At 49.2% G+C, this 16,142-nt stretch overlaps 1 protein-coding gene across 2 annotated transcripts; it reads left to right on the forward strand.

The window, feature by feature from the left end:
• Nucleotides 1-3,666: 3,666 nt before the first annotated feature.
• On the forward strand, nucleotides 3,667-6,538 carry LOC138073434 (homeobox protein SIX1). Of its 2 annotated transcripts, none has more exons than XM_068965169.1 (2): nucleotides 3,667-4,226; nucleotides 6,244-6,538. In XM_068965169.1, exons 1-2 carry the CDS (start codon nucleotides 3,667-3,669, stop codon nucleotides 6,536-6,538), a joined length of 855 nt encoding a protein of 284 aa, XP_068821270.1. The 2 variants fall into 2 exon arrangements, with proteins under 2 accessions (XP_068821270.1, XP_068821271.1); XM_068965170.1 differs by having other exon boundaries at nucleotides 3,667-4,167; nucleotides 6,244-6,264.
• Nucleotides 6,539-16,142: the final 9,604 nt, after the last annotated feature.

A 16,142-nucleotide genomic window follows, 5' to 3' on the forward strand; every position in this document is an offset into this window, starting at 1 on the left:
TTCAGCCAGGATTTGGGATCCTCATTGCCCCAGAGGGACGACGCTAATTTATTGATGAAACACCTTCCAAAGCCCTTCCCTCCCAAATATCTGTAGGTAGAGTAGAATCCTTGCTGTCGTTCTTGATGGCAAAAGAATTCCAAGAAAGCGGGCCAGAAGCCTCCAAACAGCTCGCTCCAAGCCAGAAGGGAAATAAGTGGGTCTCAGCCAGAGGACACAAGGCCTTGTTTTAACCCGACCTAGAAACCCTAACACCAACTGATGCCTCCGCATCGACCTTTCCACAGACCAGTTGTGTGCACCCGGCGGTTACCTGCACGGAGGAGGCACAGAAGAGCAGAAACCTGGCGTTGGGAGTCCCTTTCTAGCTGTGTTACCCTCGGGACCCACGAAGCGGCGAGGGCAGCAGCTCGTGCTGCTCGTCGCCTTTAAATCTCCGACGAATCTGTTTTCTTGTGATTTGCATTGACAGCAAAAGGTTTTAAGTTACTAGAACAACTCAAACCTTTCTGTGTGCGATTTAAAATGGATCATTTGGTTTATGTGGTTTGTAAATTCATGTCATTTTACCTCTTTTAGTGGTTTGCAGTGAAAGGTTCCATTTTGGGAAACCTTATATATCCGAGCCAATAATTAACATTTATAAAAATTGGTTTCCCTAACCGAGGGATCGAAATAGCAGGTAGGCTCGTTGGTACAAAGCGAATAGCACATTTCTTTTCTAATCGTGCGATCTACTGGACTGAACACTAGGAGAGAAAGGCTGGCGGCCAGGGCACGGCCTCCAAGGACGAGCACCACTTCTTATCAACCCCGGTGCCCGCAGTCGCCGCATCCGCACAGTCGTCTTCCCAGTTGTCTCCACCGTCTAGTGCGTCTTGATTCCTTTTGAAGAGAGATGAAAAGAAGTGGGCAGGGAGGTCTGGAGGAAGCCGGGGGTGGGGGGTTGGGGGCGGGGAAGGTGGTGGGTGTCTCATTGTAATCTCTCTGCTCCCTGTAAATCTATACCTGCCCTTATTTGTCCAAGCTGTGCCTCATTTCCTTATACAAAATTGTTAATTACAAAGTACATCCCATATTCAACTTACCCTTTGTCTTTTAAGAGACGTGGTTATATTTACAGACTCCCCCCGTTCTCCTCCCCAACACAGACACACACACACACACACACATTGTAATTCTGCGCACTTGCTCCAGACTTTAGGGTATTAACTGATTTTTTAGAGCCGAGTTTAAACCTCCGTTCCAGTCCGCACACAGCTGCCATGTCAATAATGACTGTTCCAAGCAGAGACATTCCTTCTGGCAGGACACTGCAGCTCTTCAAGACTTCATCTGAAACATCATGAGCACTAAAATAAGACCATGAGGGAAAATTACCAGACACATGGGCTTGGGCTCTGCTTTGCCAGGTTTCCAGTTTAGAAAGTAAGTCATTCGGCACACCATGTGGTAGGGATTCTCTTGAAATAATGTGCACCCATTAAATGCATTTAAAGATAATCCCAAACATAATGAAATATCAGCATTTGCTTCCAAGTTCTAATTGCCTGGGATACTGAAGGGAAAGTTTTCAAAGATGGAAAAAGCTTTGTTTGGGAGTTCAGCGGAGAAGCAGCTTCGTGTCTACTCAGTCTCCCAAGAAACAGATGGGGGTGGGGGTGTGTGTGGAAACCCTTCACGACTTTAAGATGTACATTGCCAGGTGCATTGGAATGGGTGTGTTGTTTTAAAACCATCTAAATAATACAAGGGGAAACCCACACAATGCTTCTTCCATTCCCACTTATGTCTCAATATGTAAATGGTTCTGTGATGCTCTATGCTCTTGCTGATGAAACCAAAACATATTTAAAGACAAGCAAATTTAAAGAACCTAGGGTTTGTTCCGCAGTGACTAAGAGGACACATTTAAATCAAAAGCATTTTTGAAGTGTACTTAAAATTCTGTTTTGAACTTATCTAATCAGAGATAAGTATAGTCATAAAGTCACTCTCCTTCCACCCTTTGGCTCCCTTTATCTCCACGCATTGTTCTTATCTCCTGCCAGTCTTGGCTACTGACAATAGTTTATCTCTATTTAGAGACGCTAATTGTTTTCAAAATCTTTTTAATAATTGCTTTGGAACAAGGTGTGCAAATGAGGCTTAAGATAATTACAGCTCCATTTGTTTGTGTAGTTTTACTAAGCATTCTCCACACATACACAAAATAACAGATGATGGGACTGAAATTGCAAGACATCTCTCAATCCCTGGCAGTAAAATAGGCCAGCATTGCAATCTACACACACACACACACAGAGGCACACACATGCACACACACACACCCCTCTTTATTTAATCTTGTTGGAGCCGCGGTCGTCCTCGCTTTGAGGGCAGTGTTCCTCTCAGAACAGGGCAATATTATGTTACAACCGGACGGCTATTGGAGCCGGACACAGTTTTATTTAATTTACACCCCATCCAGCGCCTTTCGTGCGATGTTCCCAAAGCATTTTTGCTAATAGCAAGTAAAGCTTCTCAGCATTCCTCATTAGCAGAGGTGGCAACCGCACAGATAGGGAAACCGAGTCCAGAAGCCTGCCTGCAGACTTAAACCACAGATCATTAAAATTCCGAATCGCAAATGAACTCTTGGAATCTCTATTTGCTCAGCAACTATGCTCTACACAACTCTTCTCTTGGTCCCAAATAGTCGTGGCCTTTTGAGAATGAGGGAAGCGCTATACAGCTGGGAGTATTTGTGCACTTTGGAGGGCGGTGGGGGCAGGAGAGGAGAGGGGAGGAAATTAGGTTTGGCTCCTGGAGCTGAAGCGAGCCGGGAGAGAAGCCATTCTTGCAGCGGCTGCAGCCCAGAGGACTGGTCTACTCTTGTATTATTTATCGAGTTCCATAAGCTATTCATCAATCCATTACTTATTCATTCCAACATTAAGGTAATTAAATATGAGCTCACCGGGAAATGGCAAGTTTGCAAAGGACAGGGACAGAGGTACGGAGGGAGAGGAGGGGAATTAGAAGGTCTGGAGCCATTGATTTGTGCAAAGATGTGCGCGGCTGCCCTTAGGTGACACAGCAGAGGGGGCTCACGTTGCAAGGTCCTGACGCGCTCACCCACTCCCACCGCCCCTAGTCCCCGCGAAGCACCGCTCCCTCCCTCCTCCCCACTTCGCTTCCCACCACTCGCGGTCCCTCTCCTCCCACCACTCCCTATCCCTCGCTGTACAGCCTCGCCCTCCCCGCGCGGGGCGGCGCGGCCTCCCGGCCCGGCCCGGCGGCGCGCGGGCTGGCCAGCCCCGGATAGGCGCCGCCCGCAGCCAATCAGCGCGCCGAGGACGCTGCGCGCTTTAAGGCAGCTGCAGGGAGAACAGAAACCAAGTTCCCCGGCAACGAGCAGCATCCACCCGGCCGGAGGCAGGACCCAGCGAGGCCCGAAAAGCTGCGGAGTGAGCCGGCCGTTCCTATTCCAGCGCGCGCTCATACTCCTCCTCCACTTACTCGGCCGCCCGTCTTCAAGTCTTGACTCGCTTTTACGCCTTCGCACAGCCTAGGGAGGGGGTTAGGAGCTGCCGCGCCCCCCTCCCTGCGGCTGCCTCCCCCTACTTTTTCGGCTTTGCTCCCTGCCGCGTGCGCCCGGGTAGTGCGCCCCGGCAGGCCCCAGCCATGTCGATGCTGCCATCGTTCGGCTTCACACAGGAGCAAGTGGCGTGCGTGTGCGAGGTTCTGCAGCAAGGTGGGAACCTGGAGCGCCTGGGCAGGTTCCTGTGGTCGCTGCCCGCCTGCGACCACCTGCACAAGAATGAAAGCGTGCTCAAGGCCAAGGCCGTGGTCGCCTTCCACCGCGGCAACTTCCGCGAGCTCTACAAGATCTTGGAGAGCCACCAGTTCTCGCCTCACAATCACCCCAAGCTGCAACAACTGTGGCTGAAGGCTCACTACGTGGAAGCCGAGAAGTTACGCGGCCGGCCCCTGGGCGCGGTGGGCAAATATCGGGTGCGCCGAAAATTCCCTTTGCCACGAACCATCTGGGACGGCGAGGAGACCAGCTACTGCTTCAAGGAGAAGTCGCGGGGCGTGCTGCGGGAGTGGTACGCGCATAACCCTTACCCCTCGCCGCGTGAGAAGCGGGAGCTGGCCGAGGCCACCGGTCTCACCACCACCCAGGTCAGCAACTGGTTTAAGAACCGGAGGCAAAGAGACCGGGCCGCCGAGGCCAAGGAAAGGTACGCGGCATCATTCCCGCAAATCGGGCGACCCTGGGAAGCCTTCCTTTCCCCTCCGCCCCTTTCCACCCCCGCAGGCACCAACCACCTCGATCACCCCGCTGGCCGGAGCCCCTCCGCGGGGCGGCGCCCCGGCCTCCGCTGCACTGCGGCGAAAGTTCATGAACTCTTGAGCTCGCTCGCTAGGGATGGCGGGGCGCGGGGTGGAGGGTGGTGTTCATCTGATTTGAGTGTCCGCGCGTGGATTTCCCGGGATGTGAGTGTCGGGAAACGTTGGCGCTAGGTTTGTTTTTCATGTCTTCTTGGCTGGCTAGGGGGAGAGGCGTGGTGGGTGGAGAGTGAGTTTTTAGATCGAGCAGAAGGGGAATGTTGATTGGTATCGCGGGGGGAAGGGGTTCAGTGGGGGCTGAGGGTCTCGAACCTCTCTCCTCTCGCACCCCGGAAGGGTGAAGCTGTCCTGAAAGTTCTGCTCAGTTTCCACTCGCGCCCGGTCCTTCAGTCGCGCTTTCCTGGCAGTCTTTTGGGTGAGAGGTCACTTCCATTCGCACTAGCTGCACAAAGGGAGGAGTCTTTCGAAAGAAGCCCACAGAAGAGAGCGCTTTGGGAGGGTTGGCGCTGCGTTGACTCCCCGGCGCCCCAAGCCCAGAACTGATTCTCTTCGTCGGCTCCCTGGCGCGTGGCCGGGCGCCGCGGCGGGTCCGGCCCGCTGTCCGCGCCGCTCACCCGGGCGAGGAATGGGTCTCTAGTCTCAGACTTCTCTTACCCCAGAACACAGAAGACAACATTTTTTTTCAACCTGTCTCTGCCTCCGCCTTCCTCACACGAACACTCCTGGCCACCTGGCCCGGCTCCACTGTTTTGCTGTGGAGTTTCCGAGCAAGATTCGGAAGAGCCTCGGGGAGGCGGCGGCGGCGGGGAGAGCGCTCCGGGGAGCCGAGCAGTTTCGGGGAAACCTGAACGCCCGAGTCGGCCGAGTTTCTTTTGTTTGCTTCGGAGCCTGGGGGCCGAAGAAGTCGCCGCCTTGTTTCCCTCTGGGAAGCAAGAGTCTGGAGAAATTCAGCTGAGATGGCGTTTTGGGAGAGAGACTACGAGAGTTGGGGAGAGTTGGACAGACAGGCAACTCCGGGGTGGGGAGCATTCTGAAGGCAGAAGCGCGAGGGCTGGGAGACCTTGCAGTTTACCAGCACCGAGCGCCCAGGCTGACACCCCGGTACATCACACCCGCTCAGGCTGTGCCGGGTCTTGAAGTTCCCCTGCCAGGAAAGTGTGCGCCGGTGTGGGTGTCCGCAGGGAGTTTGAAAGAGCACGCGAGGCACTGAGGACTGAGCGAATAACACCGGGCCAGGGACCGTATAGTTCCATTTAGACGTCTGTTACAAAACGGCCGTCCTTTAAGCCAGGCCAGAGGGCCTACTCCCTGATGAAATCGGAGAGACTGGCTGGGCTCCCTGTGTTTACTCAGGTCACTGGGCCGCTCTGGACACCACTTCCCATGACCTGTCCTGTGCCTCTGAAACCACAACCTCCAGGCAGGGGCAGGGAAACTCGATGGTTAATTGTTTCCTCAGATGGGAACAGGACAATTGACGTGATTCACCACCAAACATCTGTGCACTGGGCGCTGTTCGACCCCACCTCCCGTCATTTTCTTCATCACCAACAACCATTTGTTGGAAGATTTTCAAATTTCCTTAGTTCTAAATGTGGTAGTTATTGATAGGTATTTAATAATAACTGTTAGAACAAAACTTTAAAAATTTTTTTTGTGCATTTCAAATAAGCCCTGCTGATTTGGCTTTCTAAACTCTGGAAGAGGAAAGGACCCAGCATCACCTTTCTCAAGTCTCCTAGGCCTCCTCTCTTTCCCCCAGGACTCTGTGGGGTGGGTGAGAGGGCAGAACTCCATTTGGGTCAGTGACTGATTGCACAATGGCCCTTTCCTTCTTCCAGCTCCCCTCCCTCCATCTCACACTTTTTTTTTTTTTTTAACCATATGGTGTTGTCCTCTGTTTCTTAGGGAGAACACCGAAAACAATAACTCCTCCTCCAACAAGCAGAATCAACTCTCTCCTCTGGAAGGGGGCAAGCCACTCATGTCCAGCTCAGAAGAAGAGTTCTCACCTCCCCAGAGTCCAGACCAGAGCTCAGTCCTTCTGCTGCAGGGCAACATGGGCCACGCCAGGAGCTCCAACTATTCTCTCCCGGGTTTAACAGCCTCGCAGTCAGCGCACAGCCTGCAAGCCCATCAGCATCAGCTCCAGGACTCCCTGCTGGGCCCCCTCACCTCCAGTTTGGTGGACTTGGGGTCCTAAGAAGGGAGGGACTGGGGCCTCAAAGCAGCAACTAGGGACACTTGTAAATAGACATCAGGAACATTTTTTGCAGCTTGTTTCTGGGGTTCTTTGCGCATAAAGAAATGGTGGACTCTCACAAATATCTTTTTAAAAATCAAAACCAACAGCGATCTCAAACGTAGTGCTCTCTTCTCTCCGACTATTTCCACTTCTACATTTCCCCTCCCAGTGTGGAGATCAGGGGGAAAAAAAACCCAAACAAACAAAAACATCCAGTTACCCAGCCTTGGTTCTGGGCAACCCGTGTTCCTGCTTCAGTAGGCTTCCTTTTTCTTTTTTTTTTTCTTCAGTGAATGGAATTACAAATCAACTGGATTTTAATTATTTCATCTTAATTTATTTATGGAAAATGTTTGGAGAAGCGGAAAAGGAAATGAAAATGAGAGAGAGAGGGAAGTTAAAACAGTGAAAAGATCCTCCAGCCTGAGAGGAACTGGTTGCATTCTTAAGGTGAATAGGAAAAATATGATCTTATACCTTTTTTGATGGGGAAAATTAAGTTTACATTTTTCATATTTAGTGTTAAATAATTTTATGTAGATTAAAAGGAAAGAACAGTATTAGGGGGAAGAAAACAAGTGCCTAAATGTCTTAATGCTGTCTATGTGAGGCAGTTAGAAATAGAAGTGACCATTATTAATACAACTATTTTTGTCAAATTTAGTGGGGGTTTTTGGTTGTTGTTTGTTTTCTTGGGTTTTTTTATGGCAAACTTTAAAAAATGTACCAATGTGGAAAAACACTTTCCTGAATGCCATTACTTCTCATGCCCTTGAAGCTCTCATATCTGTAGCCTACTCCTGTTAAGGGTTTCTCCTTTTTCTAGTTTCTAGCTTGCAAAAGTACGTAACAAATCTGGCTACCTGGTATTTGTTACTAAAACAGCATGTGTTTGCAGGTTTCTTTTCTATTGTACCTAACCAGTCTAAATTAAAACTTAGTAGAACACCAGGAGTACTGATTCTGTTTCTGAAAGGTGAGTTGTGTACTGCTGTCACTGGGCTCCCCCCTTTTTTAACAAATAGGTTTTTTTTTTTCTTTATTACTTAATGGTGGTTATGAATTGCAGAGTACGTTGAAGGCCATCCCCTGAACCAAGAATGGGGACTGAGTTAATTATGTGACAGAAAAAGAGCAAATTCAAATCTGGTATATTTATTTATTTTTTACTACTTAGATATGCAGTTTTGTTTACCACTAGCTTTTCTCCACAGAATTCGTACGTTAGCTCTTTTGTATTAGCAAATTTATGACAAGACTGTGAAAGTAAAATAATTTATCTGCATGAAGAAAAAAAAGGGAACTCGTTCAAGGATAGCAACATTGTGAATTAATCTGTACAAATAGAAAGCAGACCAACAGGACAGGAGCCCTTTGCAGTGCTGCCGGATGGTGTCCAGAAACAATCCCAGTAATCATGTAGGCTCCATATTATTTTTGCCTGGGGCAAAAATGATGTACCTTGTATTTAGCTTTTAAAATTAGTGAAACAAATGGCATTATTTATTAAAATTCTACTCAGGATAACAGGATTGGCTTGCTTGTGCTTTGTAAAATATTGCTCCCCAGAGGAAGTCTATCTTATGACATGACAGTTTCATAATTTTGATTTTTCTCCATCTGTGTCACCATTAATATGTTCATTTCTTTCTTACTCTTTCCTATCTTTCCTGTCCTGATCAAGAAGTGGGGGTAGGGGTATTAAGACCTTCTTCTTATTATTTTTTTAATGCCAAATGGCTTTGACTTAGTTCCAGGGAGAAAGGGTCACTGTAGTCACTTTTACTTATAAAGTCATTTTTCCCCTCAGTGATGGACAGATGTTCACACAGCCGCTCAGAGACCATCCTTTGCATTGGGAGCTCAGAGTCCCAATCTCCCTTGTTAGTGTTTTGGATCATTAAGTTGGTGTTTATTTAAGTCACTAGGGTGTTTATTCTCCACGTCTTGGGCCATGGAGAAATGCCACCCTCTGCAGGAGGGGCTCTCACAGGGGATCTCCTCGCATTCTTCACATTCACTGCCCAAAACAAACACCCAGCACAAAGATAGCTTTCAATGACCCTGACAGGCTTCAAAGGACACCGCGGAAATCTCCCTGGAAAATAGGAAGGGCCAATTACTTTAATTTCTTACAAGCCCTCTCTTCCTACTCCGATGACTACCCCCCACTCTTCCAGCTCTGTTGAGTATAATTTTAGACTCGGGGAAGTTCTATCTCCCTGGGTGCCTCGGCCCACTTCCTGCTGCCTTGGTTGGTGAATCTTGGAAAAGTCTGCAGATCTGGCGAGAAGCAGAGCGGGCCGGCCGGTCCTGTAAAAGCCCCTGTGATTACTGCTTGTAAACTCGTTAAAAGGACAATTTTCTGTCACAGTCATAAACTCTTTGTAAAATCCCTGGCATTCGATCCAGAGTGCACATATTCCAGATGTGTTTAATAAGAAATTGCACAATGTGCCTCCCTCACCATCTTCCTCTCGGTCTGGCTAAACTGGGGACAAGCAGGAGGAGGTGAGAAAGCTGGATGTTGCCTTGAGTTTTCTTGGCAATCATTTTAGAGCAATCACGGGGGGGAACTAACCATATTTCTTTTTTTCCTCGAGGAAATCTTCAAGGACCAGCTGTCAAGGGACCTCCAATTTACCTTCTCGTCTTCTCAGTTTAACTGAATCAAAAGCCACTTTCTGATTTCTCCCTTACAGATTTCGTAAGGAGAGCCAAAAGTAATAAACAATGATTTCTAGATAGTTTTTAGGACGAAACCTTACAGAATTTTACCGAGTAAAATAAAGTAATAATATACTGGGGCGATTTTCAAATTTTGGAGTTTTAAATCTGAACACAGGATACTTCGGGTCCCCGTTGCCTCTTCTCCTTGACCTCCTGGCTGAGAACGAAGCTTCTTTAAATACTCGAGAGGCCAAAGGGGTTGGCCGGCGGTTTCTGAATTTTAGCAGACAGGGACTCAAGAGCCCCCAAGCCCCACGAGATGCGGGCTGGAAACCGGACGCCGCTGGGCCCGGGAACTATCCTCCAAGCAAAGACAGCTCAATCTTTACCCAGAGATGAAGTGGAGGCTTCCAGGAAGAGGCAGCGGCACTGGCACTTATGGGCGAACTGAGTTTGCTGAGCAGTGACCCTTGTCCCGCCGCTGTCCTCCGCACCCTGAGGGCCGGTTGGGCCCCTGGCACTGACCGCGCACGAGGCAGCTGCTCTTCTGCCTTGCCGCCGCCGCCGCCGCCGCCGCCGCTCCTGCAGCTGCGGCCGAAAGGGCTTCACTCCTTTTGCCTCCGCCGCCTGGAGGTCTTCGCTCAAGTCTGCAGGCAGTACTCCAGGTTAGAGAGCCAGAGGTTTCCGTTCCGCGTGTCTCAGGCTGCAGGAAGCTGGGGGAGTTTCTCCCGCCACCCCGCAGACTCCGGAGGCTGCTCCTGCTCCTCTGCCCTCCCGAGGCACTGGGAGTCGAGGCGCTGCTGCTCTCCGCCCCCAGCCCCGGGCGGGGTCCTCTCACCTCCGCACTGAGGATCGCTCACGTCCACATTCCGGGAGGGAGTATCATCACAGCGCAGCTCCAGGCGCGGGGCCTGGTGGCGCGGCCCGCGGAGCCCCTGAGAGCAGAGGCTGCAAGTAGGTGCCGCAGCCTGAGCTTCGTGGGACAACGCGGCTGCCGTGGCCTTAGGCACCCCGGAGCCACACCCGAAGCCCTCATCGGGTCTCCCTCTTTTGAGTCAAGGAGCTAAATTCCTGGCGAGACCCCCGAGCGGCGCGGAAAGCACTCCTGAAGGGGTTGGACCAGGCCGGGTGGTGGCAGGAGGAAGCGGTCGTGGCGGCTCACGGCTCCCGGGCGGGGCGGCAGGTGGGAGCGCCCTTGGGTCTCAGACGCCTAGGCGGCCGTGCTCAAGCCCCTGAGCCTGGTCGAGAGGTGGCCTAGGCCCCGCCGCCCTCCCCGCGTCACGTACGGCCCGTGTCTTTTGCTTCCTGCGGCCTGGGTTTTGGCTCACGGGCCTGGGCTCATCCCCCGCGCGTTCGGCGGAGGGGTGCCAGTCACAGAGAGCACCCCTTCGATGGCCGAGGAGAGCGGTCCGGGTTTCTAGGGTCTCGGGCACGACCGGGAGGCAGCTCGGCTTCATCGACCAGCCGGGCCTCATCAGGCGTTTACCTCCCTGGCCCGGCGTTTTCCCCCGTGGCCCGAGGCCTTGGGGTGAGCAGAGACCTTTTCCTCACGCGCATCGCCGGGGCCCCAGGAAGGAGGCGCAGGCCAAGGCCCGCAGCATGCTTCGCACTGGGCCATCGCCGCGCACACTCTGCCCTTCTTTAGTGGGGTAGGGGGCGTCGACAGGAATAGGTGGGTCAGGGTTAAGATGAGTAAATTGGCTGATGGCCCACGTGCTCCCGCTATACTATTTCTTCTTTCTCTGGTTTTTCCCAGGAGACTAAAAACTCTCCTAGGCTACCTCCTCCAGCCACCCCGAAGCCAGCAGAACGTGTCTCTGCCCACAGTCCACAGGGGGAAATCGCACAAGCGTACCCGAGGGCTCAGGCCCTTAGCACTCAGGTACGCTGTTAGGTGGGGACTTGTGAGCCCCTTCAAGGTCATAGTGATCCTGCCTCCCCTTCCTCTCTAGTCTAGTTGAATCTGATAGTACACCTGGAAGATGTTCTCTAAAGACATGGGTTAAATCAGCCAGGATAGAGAAGTCAAAATCATGGGGGAATTGTTGGCTTGTCCTCTACCCAGAAAAACTGCCGCCCTGGAAGGCCACATTTTCTCTAATGTTTTAAACTGAGTATACACACACAACTTCGTTCCAGCTGATGAAACTGGAAACCTGTTCTCCCACTGAGGATGGCAATCAGTGTTTTAGGCGCTGTGGTCCTTTCAGACAGTGAGGAACAACACTGCAGTAGCGTTTAAAAACAAAGAGAAAGAGACTGCTTGAGGCGCGAGTGTATGTCTGACTCTTCCCATCTGAGTTTCAGCTTCTCTTCTTTTAACTTGTTAATGGACAGCTGAGACCCCACTTCTCAGCATGCAAAGCACAAACACCTGAAGGTCTGCTCTTCTCTATTGCTTCACTACCTGGGAGTCTCCTCCCTCCCCTTTTGCAAAAGTGCCCACTAATTGTTTTCCTTTGCATAACATTAAAATATCCTTAAAATCCCATTCATCTCCCCCCAACTCCATCCAACAGGAGAATGCAGAAAGAAAAACTAATTAAAAAAACTAAAAAATGCAACCCAGCCTTATCTTTGAAAGAGAAAAGAGTTAACTTCAGATTTAACGCACACTTAAGTGTATCTGAAATGGCTACCCAATTGTAATTAAAATACTACTAGGAGATATTGGCTGCTCTCCCTTCACTGCCATTAGTGGTTGTCATTAAAAAGACAGATAATTAGAAAGAAAGATGGAGAGGTGGAAATGTATACCAGCTCTCTCCATCTGGTCCCCTGCCCTTGCTATCCTCCCTAACTTAGAAGAGAAATCTTTTATGGAACTGACATAGGCAGATCCAAATAGAAGCACTGATGGATTAACTCAAAGCAAATTCATTTTAATTTGCTATATAATTTATTTTAGAATAAGATTTTAAATTGATTATAACTTTTAAAATGCCATGACTTATTTATAACAGATACATAGTTTATTGATGAGGTGGTGGTTCAGGAGCTGAGCTGATATGCATTTGGCATCTTAAAGGAAAAAAAAATGGCCCTAGACTACATATTTTTTGTTTTAAGATTAAAAAAAAAAACTTTGAAATGTTCTTTAACATTTCATAGAGCTGGTCAGTTGGCATCCCTGATACAAAAATCTGCAGCTTCCAACCAGCAAGCCTGTAAAACCAACTTTCTAGGTGTTTTTAACCTTCTATTAAGTATTTTAACAAATTCAGCTCCTTACCTTCACTCCCTTAAGGCATGGCTTTAGCTGCCTTGCAGCACTTCAGTTCTAATCTGGGTTGCCAGTTATCCAAATGATCTAAATACCAGGGAAAGGCAATGGGATTGTGGAAAAAAAAAAAAAAACAACAACCCAAATCAAACCTATATAGCTATGACATTTTTAGTTGGCTCTCAAACAGATATTATTTTTAAACTATAAGCATCAGTATGCAGCACAACATTCCCCTTAATTTTTGCAGCTTTGTGTGTGTGTATTAGTGGTGGGGACTGGTGTGGTTGGTGGAGAGGAGCAGCAATTTACAGAGCTTAGAGAGAAAATGCACATTTTGCAGGTGAGGTGGCATAATCTTCCATACCATGCAAAAGGAAATTTTATGTCAAAATCAAGGAGGTAGTTAATGAAGGAGCGTTAGCTCTGTACCTGGGATGCCATGAATATGAAAGTAAGTAACAGCTTAAAAAGTTAAGATAGGACAGCATGCCTTAGTATCTATGAAGTGAGAAGAACATTTAAACAATTGAAGCCTTGTCTGTCTTCAGATATGTGGTGAATATTTTCTATGCATTGCTGATGCTATATAAACATACTTGCTTCCTCCTAAAGTCAAGTTCTTTATTTTAATTGAAGAATAATATTGCTCAGGGCTCTACCTCTGAGTACAAATAGCTAATCTAAGAAAATCAGTTCTGGGAATCTGGAACCAATGGCTGTTTTCAAAATAAACAGACAAAATCTTCATAAAGAAGGCCAGGAGGATTATTTTTACACACAGTATATCTCCTGATTTCTCACCAAAAAAAAAAAAACAAAAAAAAAAACCCAAAACCTTTTATAGAAAGACTAAAAGGCAGAATGACAATGGAGTCCCCTTACCATATTTTTGTTTTTAAAAATCATCCTGACTTAAGACTCCCAAGCTGTCTTGGTTAAAATTTCCAATATTAATATATCTTAGAAGCAAATCTGTGTGCACTTCCTCTTTCTGCCTTTTTTAAAAATTTCCTAGTGTGGGGACAGAGGTGTAAGACAAATGTATTACAAAATAAAAAATAAAGGTGTAATTAAAACGTGTTTATAATACTTAATGAATAGCAGGTAAACAGTATCCCCAGCAAAGAACACCAGTTTGCTTTGTGCTTTTGTTCAGCTAACTCAACTAAGGAAATGAATGAGAGAAAATTTGAAATCATTCTGATTGTCCAGTACAATCAGAGCCCAATATGGATGCTCAACAAGGTTGACTTAGGGAAGAATCTAGGAGAGGGGAAACACCCATTTACAGAAATTTCTTAGAAACTCATGTCAGAGTAGAGATTTTCCTTTTATTAGGATCCCAACTCCACTGACACCCGGGCAGGAAGATGTCCAGATCTACCTAAAGTTTGGAGATCACATTTGGGATTCCTTTCAGTAGAGAGGAACAGGTGACCCCAAGATGCCCCATTGTCCTTTGGTTCCTCGGTTCCAAGTCCCACTAAGATGGGAACCTCACAAACTAAGAAAGTGCCAAGTGGAGCAGATATAAAAATGTTCCCTCCAAATGTCATTCTTGTCATGTGGTGTGAATGTGTGTGGTGAGCTTTCCGAAAATGTATTTTTCGTTCCCTTGGGGGACAAGAAAGAGTTAATTTGTTTTCTGACAGGTTTCACACTGTGGGCAGGTCTGCCAAAAAAGAGAGGAAACAGAGAACAGCCGTATGATTAATTCTACCTGTTTTTCCCATGAGCGATCACCTGCTCCAGGGGTCATGAATAGCAGGTAGCTCTCCCTCTCCAGGGCTCTGAGAGCTTCGTTTGTTTGGTGACAGCTGAGTGACAAGGCCTGAAACCCGAACCCATCGCCCGCCCTGATGGGGGGATAAAAACTCTGGATGTTCCCTCAAACATTTCAGGAAATGAAAGTTGTAACGCGATCCCTCCTGCGCCCACATCTCCCCCAGAAAACACAAAAGCTCAAAGGAGCCTTCTCGGATTCAATTCGGCCTAGAGTTGATGGAGGGAAAGCGGAGCCCGACGCGGGGCGAGGGGGAGGAGAAGGGAGCGGGCCGAGGCCGCGGCTGGCAGGCTTTCTGAAGCAGGACTGGTAGGAGCGCAGAGCGGGGAGAGAGCTGGGCGCCAGAGGCCCGGGCGCCCCTGGGGGTCGGCTTCCACGCGGCGTCCCAAGCGCCCTGAGCCTCCCGACCGTATGGACAGCTGTCGCCCCCTACGTTACATCTGTCTTTAGGGTCAACCTGAAGTGGGAAGGAAACCCTGCGGCCTTAAGCCCTGAGCAGATCCCTGCTATTTGCGCGGCCTCTGCACCAGGGCCTAGAGTCCCCTGCGGGCCGCAGCGCAGGCCCGAGGCCCACCTTTGCGCCCACGCCGGCCTGGGCGGAGGCTCTGGGACCCGGCGCCTGCTCTCGGGCGGAGGTGGACCTTCTCACCCGCCTCCGGGCGGGCGCACAGTGAGCTGCCGGGACCCTGAAGGCCGGGAGGGACGCCGCGCGGGCCTCACTCAGCGCCCTCGCGCTCGGCCGCCCCCATCAGTCAGCAGCATCCATCTGCCTCCGGCCTCGCCCGCACTGGTAGTGGAAGCTCCCCGCCAGTGGCCGGGAGGAAGGCGTGGGGGGCGGGGAGGGGCGGGGGAGCAAGCGGAGCTGAGAAGTTGACGCTCCGACCCCACGCGGCCAACCGTCCTTGGGTCGTACTGTCCTGTCAATCAGCGTGCCGGTGCCCGCGCAGCCTCTGGGTTGGTAGGAGGAAGTAAACTCTAGGCCCCCTCAAGGGGAGTTTTCCTCCTTAGCCCTGACAGCTGTTACTGCTTTGTTCTGTAACAGCATTTTCAGTTTTTTTCTCTCCGTAAATTCAGAAATCTTTCCCAGACATCATCATCAGCCCTCATCTCTCTCCCCAGCCTTCATGGGGACTAAGAAAGTTATTTTCTTTTACTCTTTTAAACGCAGAGCAGAAGCTCGTTACAGGGAGAACTGACCTGGGAAGCAGAATAATGCATTGTCACAGATCCATCACTTGCACACACTTGCAACTTGTGTGACTTTGGGCAAGTTACCTCACTTGGTCGAGCCTCATCAGGGAAAACAGGAACCATGATACATAGCAGGGGTACCGTGATGCTTCAATGAGCTGAAGTATTAAATGTAAAGCGGCTTGGCACTAAAGACAATGACTAGTAGCTATAATTATAACAAGCTTGGAGACTCCTTAGACGTTCACAAAGCTGCCTGGGAAAATTCCCATGATGCTAGAGTTTTCAGTGAGGGCAGATTATGACTATTTCCGCCTTTTGTGAAACATTGAAAGAAGCACAAGTCAACCTAAGGTTTGATTAGCCTTTGGGGGTAGCCAAAGTTGAGTCTTATTTCTTGAAGGTCTGAGTCTAGAATCTAGAAGTTTAACTTCAGTAATTTAATTCTAGAATGATATTTAGATTTACAGTCCTTGGAATTTGTCATCTCTGTTGTTCATGATTTGAACACTTGTGGAGATGCTATCATGTATGGTAGAGTTATATTGATGAAAAATAAAGCCCACTTAAACGTGCCTGAAAATGACAAATTACTTAGAAGGGAACTAGAGCATTCAGCTGAGTAGAGAATTTAAGGCCCCACCTAAACGTGTCAACATAAGTGTAGAATAAGAAAGTACTTAGAAGATTTA

This window comes from Capricornis sumatraensis, chromosome 2, assembly GCF_032405125.1.
Source record: "Capricornis sumatraensis isolate serow.1 chromosome 2, serow.2, whole genome shotgun sequence".
Taxonomy (NCBI): domain Eukaryota; kingdom Metazoa; phylum Chordata; class Mammalia; order Artiodactyla; family Bovidae; genus Capricornis; species Capricornis sumatraensis.